Source organism: Thermobia domestica, chromosome 17 (genome assembly GCF_964235325.1).
Source record: "Thermobia domestica chromosome 17, izTheDome1.hap1.1, whole genome shotgun sequence".
NCBI classification, from domain to species: domain Eukaryota; kingdom Metazoa; phylum Arthropoda; class Insecta; order Zygentoma; family Lepismatidae; genus Thermobia; species Thermobia domestica.
This window is the reverse complement of record NC_137470.1, coordinates 67705568-67717726: the sequence shown is the minus strand read 5'-3', so window position 1 is coordinate 67717726 and position 12159 is coordinate 67705568. Positions and strand designations below refer to the sequence as shown.

The 12159-nt window shown below is 36.4% G+C and overlaps 1 protein-coding gene across 1 annotated transcript; it reads left to right on the top strand.

Annotated features, from left to right (window-relative positions):
• Positions 1-3535: 3535 nt before the first annotated feature.
• LOC145674047 (general transcription factor II-I repeat domain-containing protein 2B-like) lies at positions 3536-4246 on the top strand. Its single transcript, XM_081743873.1, has one exon. The coding sequence runs from the start codon at positions 3536-3538 to the stop codon at positions 4244-4246; it is 711 nt and encodes a 236-aa protein (XP_081599999.1).
• Positions 4247-12159: the final 7913 nt, after the last annotated feature.

Here is a 12159-nt window from a genome sequence, read left to right as displayed (position 1 = left end):
TTTGGTCACCCTATCCTAACGGCACTATTAACAGTGTATTTTAGTACCGTACTTATTTGTGACAATTTCAGATGATCAGAGGTATATTTCACTGTCATCACCCTTGACCAACCTTCGTAAGAGCCCATTCACCCCCCCCCAAAAAAAAAACTTCGTCCTGGATTAAATATATCAAATAATGGAGTATATATTAAATAATGGGAAATTGTGATTACATTTAATAGGAAACTATAATTTCTAAAACCAAAGTTAATTAGAATGTAATAACCGTCATTGTAAAAGAAGTCATGAAGTTGGAATAACATTAAAATGAGGTGCTGGGTTTCCATCAGTTTTAGTACTCGAATATTGACGTAAGAACCTGGTCGGTGACCTTCATTACTTTTTGGAATATTATACAGTAGGTGTAATTCTTCCTTTAGACATGTAATGAATTTCTAACTCATGAGTTACTTTGTCATAACTTTATCTCCTTTTGTGAACAAAGCAGAAGTCTAAAGAAATAATAATTGAGAGATTAAGTAGCAAATCTGAATTTGCCAAATAGAAAACAAAACCGAAGAAAACGTTATTCATGTTCATGCAAGCATGTTCTGTCTACGAACTTGAATAAACAAAACATACATATATGTTTGAGTTTAGATACCAGTCAGACTCTTGATTTTTTTTTTCTTGTAGTGGTGTAGGTGTCCAATTAATTTGCTGATATCATGTTCTCTTCCGTAGCAAACATGTCATTATATATGTTGTTTGCTTTGAAATATCCATAGCAATGCTAAATAAGGTTAGAATAAAACACGGATACAACACATAAAAACTGTATATGAAGTAATAAGAAGAGAACAGGAAATGAAAGAGGTGTAGTCATTCAGCAATTTTATTATATGTGTGGAGCTCTTGTATATAGTTGCTTTCGAGTTGCTGTTTAAGAATGTCAACACAAAGGATATATGTCACTCTCATATACATCACGTCTCACTCATAATTCCACCCCAAGATGTTTTCGTTCTTTTCAAGATTCAAATAACTCGCATAAAAGCATCTTAATTTTTCCTCGTCTTCATCACGTGAAACGACTCGGAACGTGTTCAGTGACAGACCTTAGTCGGCAAACAATTAAAAGCGGAAGATAAATCTTAAATGGTGATAGAAATGCAGTAAATCGAATAAAATTATTATTTATTAATTTAAACAAGTTATAGCCAAATGGCAGCCCGCGGGCCAAATCCGGCTCCCGAGTGAGTTTAATCCGGCCTGTCAACAAATATGAAAAAGTGGTTTCTTTTTTCAGTTCAGTGGCGGAGCCAAGAGAGGGCCTGGGGGGCAGGCCTCCTTGCTCAAATTCTTGGCCCCCTAGTGGCCCCCCACACAGAATGATACTCATAGGTCGACAAACGGTGAGTTGATAGTGGCCACAACTGAAACTACTACCGAAACATCTCTCGAAAACAGAGTTACCAACTGCAGAATACCGTATGTTGCAATAGTCAGCATTCCAAGTAAAAAGCTCCAGACTCGTTTTTGTTTGTAGTACAGCAAGATCTAATTCATCGAAATCTATAAGGCCCATGCATAGACCTCACCATCTGTATATTCCTTTTAACCTCCATCCCTTATCTAATTTGTTTTCGACTAAGAACCAGAAGAAAAGCTAAATCAATCGCCATTCTCATTAGTTTCAACATTGAAAGTCATACTAAAATAAGACATGCTTAGTTACAAATAGCATGCATTGCAGTAAAACATTACACTTGTGTTGGACTAAAGAAGTCTTCGTACACTAAGTACTTAACTCGTATTGATTATGGCTCCATAGAATAAGTCCATAGCATCCATTAAATAATTTGGTATTATTATTATTATTATTATCAAATAATATCGAGCCGTCGTGTTTAATATCCAGTAAAAGAAGAGGACAGAAGTTTTTATTATTTCTGTCATTCTCTCTGTTGTTCGTATCCCAATTGTTCGAGAAAATTAAGATACTAAATACTACCAACACCTACTATTTGCTACTGACACTGGTTCTCCTTCTCGACTACCTTCTGGTCTTGTCTCTAGTATGTCTAGTTTCCTAACGCTCTTGTTCGTTGGAAACTGTTGAAACCTTCTGTTGCGATGTTAACAAGTGATACTGGCGATATCAAAGGAAAACGGAGTCAGCACCTGGTGGACCTATACTACTAACTAAAGCCTGGGGAAATGAGGCTAACAAAAACTAATGATTCTTTATAAATAAATCGTTCAGAAGTATTTTCCTTAAACGATTTTAACTGTAGCTTAATCCCAAAACTGCTACTACTACAGAAATTCGGAAGTTTATCACAGAGCCAGTACTGCAAACTCCTGATTACTAACCATAAGGTACGATACCGAGAGGATACAACTTCATTACGGCAGTAATGTTATTTTGTGTAAAAGTGGTAGTTATTCCCGTGGTTGTATCATCTCGTTATCCGATGTTTAGTAATCAGAGATATATCAGGAGTTTGTAGGACTAATCCACACACATTCTATTCATTAAGTTCAGTCAGTGAATACCCATTTTTGTCACAGATTTGTATTTGTTCTTCTTCAAAACATGTATTTCTGAGAACATTAAGCAGTAAGCATTTCTGAGAAAATTACATTGTAGGAATTATGCAGAACACTAAATCACTGGTGACATGAATTTTCAACATGGTATACTAATTAATGCCCCTCCAAATCTAATCTGCAAACTAACAATATTAATTCAGCGTCGACTACAGGATAGTAGCGTTGAGTTATTTCAACTACATTTGAATTTATTTTAAGGCTTTGAAACATCCGAGACTCAGAGGATAGAAATGAGGGAAATGAGTCAATAGGGCAATAAACACTTTCCTAGTGACACCAAGGAATCTTAGTAAACTCCTCAATCGAAATATTTATCCACGAGGGATCGATCACACCATCTTCCGAATCTTATGCTAATGTTCTACCGCTGAGGGGGAGGCTCAATGGCTGTTGATGAAAGTTGTGATGTATTTGATACAGTGCAATTAGCTATCTTCGTCATAGGTATTACAAAAACACTTTAGCGTTTGTGAGGAGCTGGTAGCTCTTTTTCCTTTAATGGGTACCATAAAAGGCGGTGATATTTTTAAGGCCGTATTGTTGTCCATGGAGCGATACAACTTAAGCCTTAAAAATATATATATATATATCTGGTGTTATAACTGACGCGGCTCCTGCAATGATTGGCAAGAATGAAGGTTTTGTGGCATTATTACGTAAGTGCACGTGGAAACAAACAGATTGTATCCTATCACTGCATCCTTCACCAGGAAAATTTGTGCGCCAAAAGTGTAGGTTTCAACGAAATTATGAAAGACGTTATTAAAATTGTGAACTTTATAAGATCACGAGGACTGAATCACAGACAGTTCCAAGCCTTCCATTGTGATTTGGATGCAGAATACGTGACGTGCTCTACTTTACAGAAATTCGTTGGCTCAGTGCAGGTAAAGTTCTTAAAAGAGTTTTTGACCTTAAGGATGAGATAAGTGAATTTATGTCTAGTAAAGGTAATGAACTTGAACAGTTCAATGATCTGGTCTGGATGGCTGATTTAGCCTACCTCACGGACATTACAAAGCACCTCAACGATTTGAACACTAAACTCCGATGGAAGAACAACTTGGTAATTCATCTTTATGACCATGTGAAAGCTTTTGAATCTAAACTATGCCTGTGGGAAAATGAGCTTAGAAATGGCGATCTCACACACTTTCCAGCGGTGTCGCAGCAGAAGGTTCAAAACAGTGAGAAGTATGCTGAAGCTGTGTCAGCGCTAAGGCATGAATTCTCTACAAGATTTCAAGATCTCCGGTCACAGAGCAACATGTTTCAGATATTCTCCAGCCCATTCACTGTAGATGTCGAAAGTGCCCCAGGCAACATGCAAATGGAACTAATTGAGATGCAGTGTAGTACTGAACTCAAAGGAAAATTTAACACTGTGGGCTTGATAGAGTTTTACTCCAAATATGTGAAAGACAATGAATTCCCAGTTTTATACAATTGTGTCATTTTTATTGCCTCTCTGTTTGGTACAACTTATGCATGTAAACAGTTATTTTCCAAAACGAAAAGTGTAAAATCAAAGTTACGCAATCGAATGACTGATGCATATCTTGAAAACTGTCTGAGAATAGCATCATCCAATTTCAACTCAAATATTGACATGCTAGTAAAAAACATGCAATCACAGAGTTCTCACTGATTGTAAAAATGACAATTTGTGTATGTGTGTGTGAGTGGAGAAATTATTTTTAGTTTGACATGAAAAAGTTTCATTATGCTTGTTTCCTATGTTAGATGTACAATAATTATTAATTTAGAATTTAAAATAGTTTCTGTTGTTGCAAGAAATATACAATTTGTGTGTGAGCTTTCAACTTGTCAATCTGCACTTACGTTGTCTGTAAAAAAAAAAAAAAAAAAAAAAAAAAGATTAGTAAATGTATGACAAATATTGATATGTTAGTAAAGAAAAATGAATCTCAATATTCTCACTGAAAATACAAATAACTCTTTGGAAAAATAATTTTTAGTTAGAAAAAGTTTAACTATATTTGTTTCTTATATATTATTTATAATAATTAATAATTTAGAAAAAAAATACACTGTTCGTTTCAACTGTTAGGAGTAATTTACGATTTGCAATTGAACTTTCTACTTGTCAATTTACATTTATGTTTAATGTGAAAAAACAAGCAGTATTTTTTATTACTGAGTAACAGTATATATATATATATATATATATATATATATATATATATATATATATATTGCAATTACTTTGTGGACTTGACCGGAATCGTGCGGCTCGGCAGTCTTTTATGAATATGAAAATGGCCCGCCATACGGAAAAGGTTGAAAACCACTGGTCTAGAATATACAATTCTCTTACTCTAGAACGCTCGGACAAATCTTTGAAAGAAGAACAAGAAGAATCATTATCTGTAAGATTTCGAAGAACACTGTACAATAAATAGAAAAACGCATCCACGAAGAGAGGTACTTCGAGGCTAATTGGTTAGCGTACGGGCCTTTGACACGAGAGACCAGAGTTCGATTTTCGGCGGGATTTCCTGTAGTTCGAATCCCGCGTTAAGTTGCGGGTGCACACCTAATGTTGCCTCGCTGCTGAAAGGGGAGCTAATTTCAAATCTATCCGGGGTGACTATAATTTCAACAGTAAAAAAGTGGTAAAATGGAATTATCTTTAAAAAGATAGTTGCAGTACATACATATTTTGGAATACGTTAATCATTTCATAGTAAAAAAAGTGGTATAAAATGAAAATGTGACCCAAACCTGTATTTGCTGTGTAGTTGAAATCATAGTAAAACAGTATTACATAATAAACTTAATTATTGGGTTTTATAGTGACATAAAATTTGTGCCAAAATATTTATTTAAATCAGAACAATATTTTACGTTATCATAACGGGGCAATCTCGTTTAATCGGGAGTATAGTTACCCTAAATATAATAGCATTAAATACTTTTATAAGAAGTTTTTGTACTCTGTATTGTTACCTAAGTAGCTACTATATTACAATAAACGCCATTCTCAAGAACATCCTTGCCGAAGAAGACTAATTTTCAGGGTACGAACATTTTCCAGTATCTCCAATTGTATATACAATATTTCTGTAAACTCTCAAGTTGTTTGAGCAATTTTGTACTTTGAAACTCAAAATGTGTTTTTGATATTTAGCGAGGAGTCTACACGAATTTTAAATAGTAGAAGTAATCGTGAATGCATGTCAGTTTACGTTTTTAAAAAAATATTGTTAACAACATTTGCAAACTTACCTGCTCTCCTGACTTGCGTAGCATATCCACAATTGACATCTGACTTCCAGAACAGCTGGGCTTATGCCGGGGATAAACTTGAAAGTATATATCTTCATGCATTCGTCGTAGATGTTTTCTGATACCAGTTGCGTTTCCCCCTCTCATTCTAAAGTCCATTGAAGAACTTTTTCCAGCACCACCACACAATTTACATATCGCTAACTTCACATTTTTCGAGTCATTTTTAAATTCAAAATAGTCTGCAAACTTACTACGTGAAGAATGTTACAAAGTCTTAGTTTTGCTGGACGATGTGGAAGAACCTGGTGTATTGAGATCTTCGTTTCCTTCATTGTTTCTTGCTGGCCACTTTTCTCTTCGTACTGTTTTTTTTTTGGCGCCTCTTTTCGTCTTTCTCATTTTCACTTTGCTCAGTTTCTAAAGGTTCACTACTTGAATCACTTACGTTTTACCTCTGTGCTTCATCTTGTTTCGAAGTAAAATATTGGTTAATTTTCAATGGACGATTTCGCTCGGAAGTAGAATGCAGTTCGAAGTTACCCTCCAGTTTGCAGATTAATTAGATACTACTGGAACGCTACTGAAGTTTAAACAATAGCAGTAGATATATGAAATACCGAACTTCGTACCCGTGTCCCACACACATTAAGTGTTGCTATTTATAGGTAGTTAAAATATACATATTTTAATTCAAAAGTAACTTTTAAAAAATCTACATTTTTATGGTTAAATTTAACATCTGCGTATCCTACTGAAGAGGAAAATTAACTAACTTCTATTTAAGAAAATACGAAATTTTCATTGTTTATAGCTTAATTGATATTCATATTGTTAAACTGTGGTAAAAATACCTCCATTGGCAATACTGATTTACAGGTGCTGACTGGCACACAAACAAGTGCGATAGACCCCTTGGTAAATAAAAACGGGAATAACCCTATTTCAAAATAGGACATGTATTAATCATTCAGGTTTGCGTGGTGCTCGCAAACACAAAACTGGGACTTTCCCAATTAGAATCCAGGAATTCAGGTTACACGTGTTGTTTTCAAACGAACTGTGTGCATCGAATAATCTCAGAAACATTAAGGGTCTCCAATGTTCTGTAAGTGAATTACTTAAAGACAATGAAGAATATCTCACACATATTGCGATATATTGCAAACTACAAATTTAGAAATTGAGCTACATATTTTCTGCAACATATTACTAAATTAACTAGTACTTGTTTTAAAAATACTTCGTACAGTTGCAGAAAATTGCTTCCCCGGCATTTTTGACAAATTGTACGCTCCCAAAGTCTTGGTCTGGAAGGAAAGACTTGGAAACAACTGATTGGAAACAACCATTAATTCTTGTAATATAGCATTTTGCAGATATCAGTTTCACTTCCTAAATGTTCGATGTTCGTCAGTGGCTTTAAGTTATTAATTAAAATTAAGAAAAAAATATAGGTTAAAACTAGCACCAATAGCATGATTTAAGAAATCTAAAAATTCATTGCTGCAGAAAGAAAACCTCAAAAGTACTATAGAATACTTGCTGAGTGAAGTTACACAATTGTTTCCTTCCGGCCTCTTCCAGATTCAGCTTTATATTATATTTCCAAATTTCCTTAGCCTATCTGGCAATTTTCTTTCCGATCGAACTCGAAAACCAACGATATTGCTCATAAAGTGATATGTTCTTAATTTCATACGATTTAATAATTTTGTATAATTACGGTGACGCACACACATGCACACACTATTATATATAAAGCGAAAATTCCTCATTATGCAACATCTTTCTTATATCAGTTTATTGATCATATTTCTACCACAAATAATTTTTAATTTTTCACAACTTACTATCGACATTCTCATTATAGCAGCTTCATTTTGTATTTATCAGTTTAAAGTTGAATTTCTCTAACAAATTCGGCTATTTTTAGTTTTTCAACATCATAAACTATAGCCATTTACTGCTTCTCTTTGTAGCGGAAAGCCTTTGCTTTAAGAGGTTATGATCCGACTAATTTATGGAAAAATAAACTGAAGAAAATGGCCGATAAAATAGTAAGTTAAAAATGAAATGTATAATTGAAAGACATAATCATTTAGTTCGTATGGAATGCTGTGAGTAGGGCTATATATATGGTAAAGATAAAAGATAAATTTCACAACCACACTAATAGATAGCCCTACCTGCGTTATAACTTGCCTACATGATGTTAATAGATGTCGCTACCTCTGTTATCACTTGATACTCAATCCTCAACGATTTAAATCAACACAATGTAAGGACCCTCATTTGGTCTAGAGGGCTAGCACGCTTAACTTTAGTTCGCGTGGTCCCAAGTTCGATTCCTTGTGGGAGTACAGTTGAATGACCGAAGTAGCTCGGTTTTCACTATAATCAGTAGCTCTAAGTCTCCTTTAGCTGCCCTAGCATAACCGTGAGACGTTGAACTAAAACAAACCAAACCAAAAAACAATGTGTCTTACTAACTGTAAGTCCTTGAATAATTGCATATAGTTATATGGTATGGATCGAGTTTTAGGTGCTCAGTGGTCAACTAAAACAAGTGAAATGTAATTAGGGTGTACTTAGAACTTTTAATTAAGCACGGTTTTAATCTACCAGGCCTTAGGGGAAACAACTACACTGCTCCACAAAACTTAAGCAACCCGAGGGAACTTGGTATAAGTGACGTGTGGGGCCCATTCAACACTGGTTAGTGGCATGCACATACACAGAAACACACAGGCAAGGCGAGCACCCACTCTATCGCATAAGCAGCACCGTTGCAAACGCGGTGAACAACTTATGCCATGAGGAGTACACCACAGCCCAGTAGTGTCCGAGGCTCCAGGCGTTGAGTTAGTGGTTCTTGTGTGGGGTATACACCTTCCAATGGCTGGTAGACGACATTTGAGTGACTTTACCGCGGGCGAATAATTCGGCAGTTGGAATTGGGCCAATTGCAAGTGGAAGTGGCGCAGGAATTCAACGTGAATAAAAGTGTTGTGTCGAGGCTGTGGAGTCGCTTCCAAAATGGAGGTGAAGTGAGTAGACGTCATGGAGGAGGCCGTCCGAAGAAGACGTCGGCCGTCGAGGACCGATTTCTCACAATTTCTGCCAAACGTAACCGTCAAGCTTCATGCTCTCAACTAGCCAATGAGTTGTTTTAGACTACAGGACAACGCATGAGTCGTGAAACTGTTCGTCGGCGGCTCAATAGAGCAGGACTGTATGCAAGAAGGCCTTTGCTGTGGGTGCCATTGAAACTGGAGCAAAAACGTGCGCGTTACACATGGTGTCAGGAACATATTGCATGGGGGGAACACCAGTGGGCGCGTGTCATGTTCTCCGATGAGTCGAGATTCGGCCTGTCGCAATATTCGGGTCGGACTTTAGTCTGGAGAGAGCCAGGAACACGCTATCATCCAAACTTCATTGCTGAACGGCCGTCCTATGGCGGTGGTTCCATTATGGTATGGAATGGAACTATGCTGGATGGGAAAACGGACCCATATTGTGCAACATGGCACTTTGACAGCACAACGGTACCAGGATGAAATTCTCAATACACATGTGCGCAATTTCCGCGGAGCATTTGGCGCAGACTCCCTGTTCATGGATGACAATGCCCGCCCACACCGTGCACATCTTGTGTCTGAGTATCTGGAGAGTGAAGACATTATGCGTATTACATGGCGTGCATATTCGCCGGACTTGAATCCCATCGAGCATGTGTGGGATGCTCTTGGGCGGCGAATAGCGCAGCGCAGTCCACCAGCACGCACTCTCCCTCACCTGCAAACAACTCTCCTCGAGGTGTGGCGCCATCTGCCGCAAGACTTGATCAACACTCTGATTTGCAGCATGGAGGCCAGATGTCGTGCCTGTATAGCTGTTCGTGGTGGTCACACGTTATATTGACTTCCTATGCCCTCGCACAATCCAGCTTCTTCTGTTGAGGTATCGTTGTGCTGAACTTTTTGGTCACTCTGTATATTCTAACTGTATTGTTCGTCTTCACTTGTGTTGCATTGTGCATCTGGACCGTCTATTTGTTCATTATACTTGGTGCAGTGATCGTGTCGTTTTATTTCCTGCCACTTTCTTCGAGTTGCTTAAGTTTTATGGAGCAGTGTATCTGAAAAGTTATCAGTTACATTTAATTTCAGTTACAATTTGCATTTACATGTGTTGCTGGAAAGAAAACTTTGACATTAACATTATAAGTAGCCCAAAGACTATGAAAAACGTCGTCTTTTAAAAACATTCTTGTACCATAAAAGAAATTACGAGTACTTTCAAAATACTTCGCAGTTTAGTTAAATTATTTGCACTATATTTAGAATAATATTTAGCAGTTTATTTAAGTTCGCAACTCTGTTTAAAATAATGTAACTGTGACTTGTAATTAAAACCTGCAAAAACTATTGTTGTAATGTTATAGAAGCAAAGGAAAGCAACAATCAATATAAAAATTTAACACAAATACGTCATTTTAAGCAGTATAACAATTTCTACTCGTGTGTTTGGTATCTCCAGTAGCGTACCCAGGAATTTATTTCGGGGGGGGGGGTTCAAACTAAATATGAAGCTATTTTATATTAAAATTGCTAAAATTGCCCCTAAAATTAGGCTAAATTTTTAAAAAGTCGAAATTTCGGGGGGGGTCCGGACCCCCGTGTCCCCCCCCTTCCGTACGTCCCTGTCTGAAACCGTATGAAATAACAGTTGTTGTAAATGGAATTATGATTATTTAAGTCTTTTGGAAGCATCTACATGATGAGACGTGATATGTCAGCACGTTTTCGAAGTAAAGTCTTTAGAAAAATTTAAATTTTCCATTTCTTGTAACTTCCTTCCTTCATTCATTCGAAATACATTATACCACGATCATAATATTTGACGGTGCAATTCGCATCCGTCCATGTCATCTGAGTTATCAGAGATCTCCAAAATGTTGATGTTAGTGATACTGTATTGTCCTTCGTCACACTGAATAATGTATGGGGTAGTGTGGTTTTATTTATATCTAAATTAGAAATATGTAATGCCTTGCGTAGTGTAATTTGAGAAAATACAACTTTATGTCGTAGTGTAAGAAGAGATTTGAGTCCTTCCTCACAAACATTTAAAAATTCTGTCTGAAAAATAGTGTGATGAGATTATTTAATAACGAATTTGCAAAACAAATAAATAGAAATGATAATATTAATCACAGTAATGAATAATCAGGCTTGTTTTGCAAAAGTTATATTGAAACTGGGGATTAATGAATAACTTATATTTTTAATTCCACACATTCCATTAAATGTATGTTATTACTCTTAGAAAATGTTCGACAGTAATTACTACAAGCATATGCTACAACATTTAAAGAAATACGCAATTGTAATATTAATTGCTTTGAATTGCAATTTAAACGCAATTCATGTAGCTTTCCTAACTCCACAAATAACCTATACGTACTCAAGCAACGGCAAATATTATATATAATCATTTTTTTCTATGAACCACTAATACATACAAATCTTTACATTTCCAAAAGAAACTACAGTATATACATTCGGTGGTCACTTAAAAAAAGTGCAGGGGCAAGTGCCCCCCCCCCCTTGCCCCGATTAATCGCCGCCCATGTTGCAGAGTATCTATAGTCCGCGTCACCCGAATTGGCGTGTGGCATCAGCCAATAAGCTCAAAGTGCTCTGTTACTAAACCTACAGGGAAGAATCTAATCACTCATAATTGTCAACAATTACGAACAAAATCAATTATGGATGGTTAGGTTTTTCCCTGAAGGTTTACTAACAGAGCACTGCGAGCTTATTGGCTGATGCCACACTCCAATCGGGTGACGCGAACTATAGAAGAATTTCTCCTTCAATATTTCACACAACATGGTACAAAATTTCAGCATTAGGCACGGATCCAAGAGGAAGGCTATAGGAGCTATAGTCACCCTTGACGCTCAGGTATACACAGGATAAAATGGGCTTTAATCCTACTTTCTTTACGCTGGAAAAAGTGGCAAACTATGTTTTAACCCTTCACTTGTTCACATCCTGGATCTCTGGATCTGCGGCTGTGTACACACACAGACACACACAGACACACACAGACACACACACACACACACACACACACACACATATATATATATATATATATATATATATATATATATATATATATATATATATATATATATATCCCTGTACCAATATGGGGACCGTCATAAAACGTATCCTTTTTGCAACCGGTAGAACGGCTGGAGTATAGAATTATTATTATTATTATTATTTTTTTTTT

What these genes read in the sequence shown, in the direction of transcription:
- LOC145674047 (XM_081743873.1), top strand. Translation starts at nt 3,536, where the DNA reads ATGTCTAGTAAAGGTAATGAACTTGAACAGTTCAATGATCTGGTCTGG.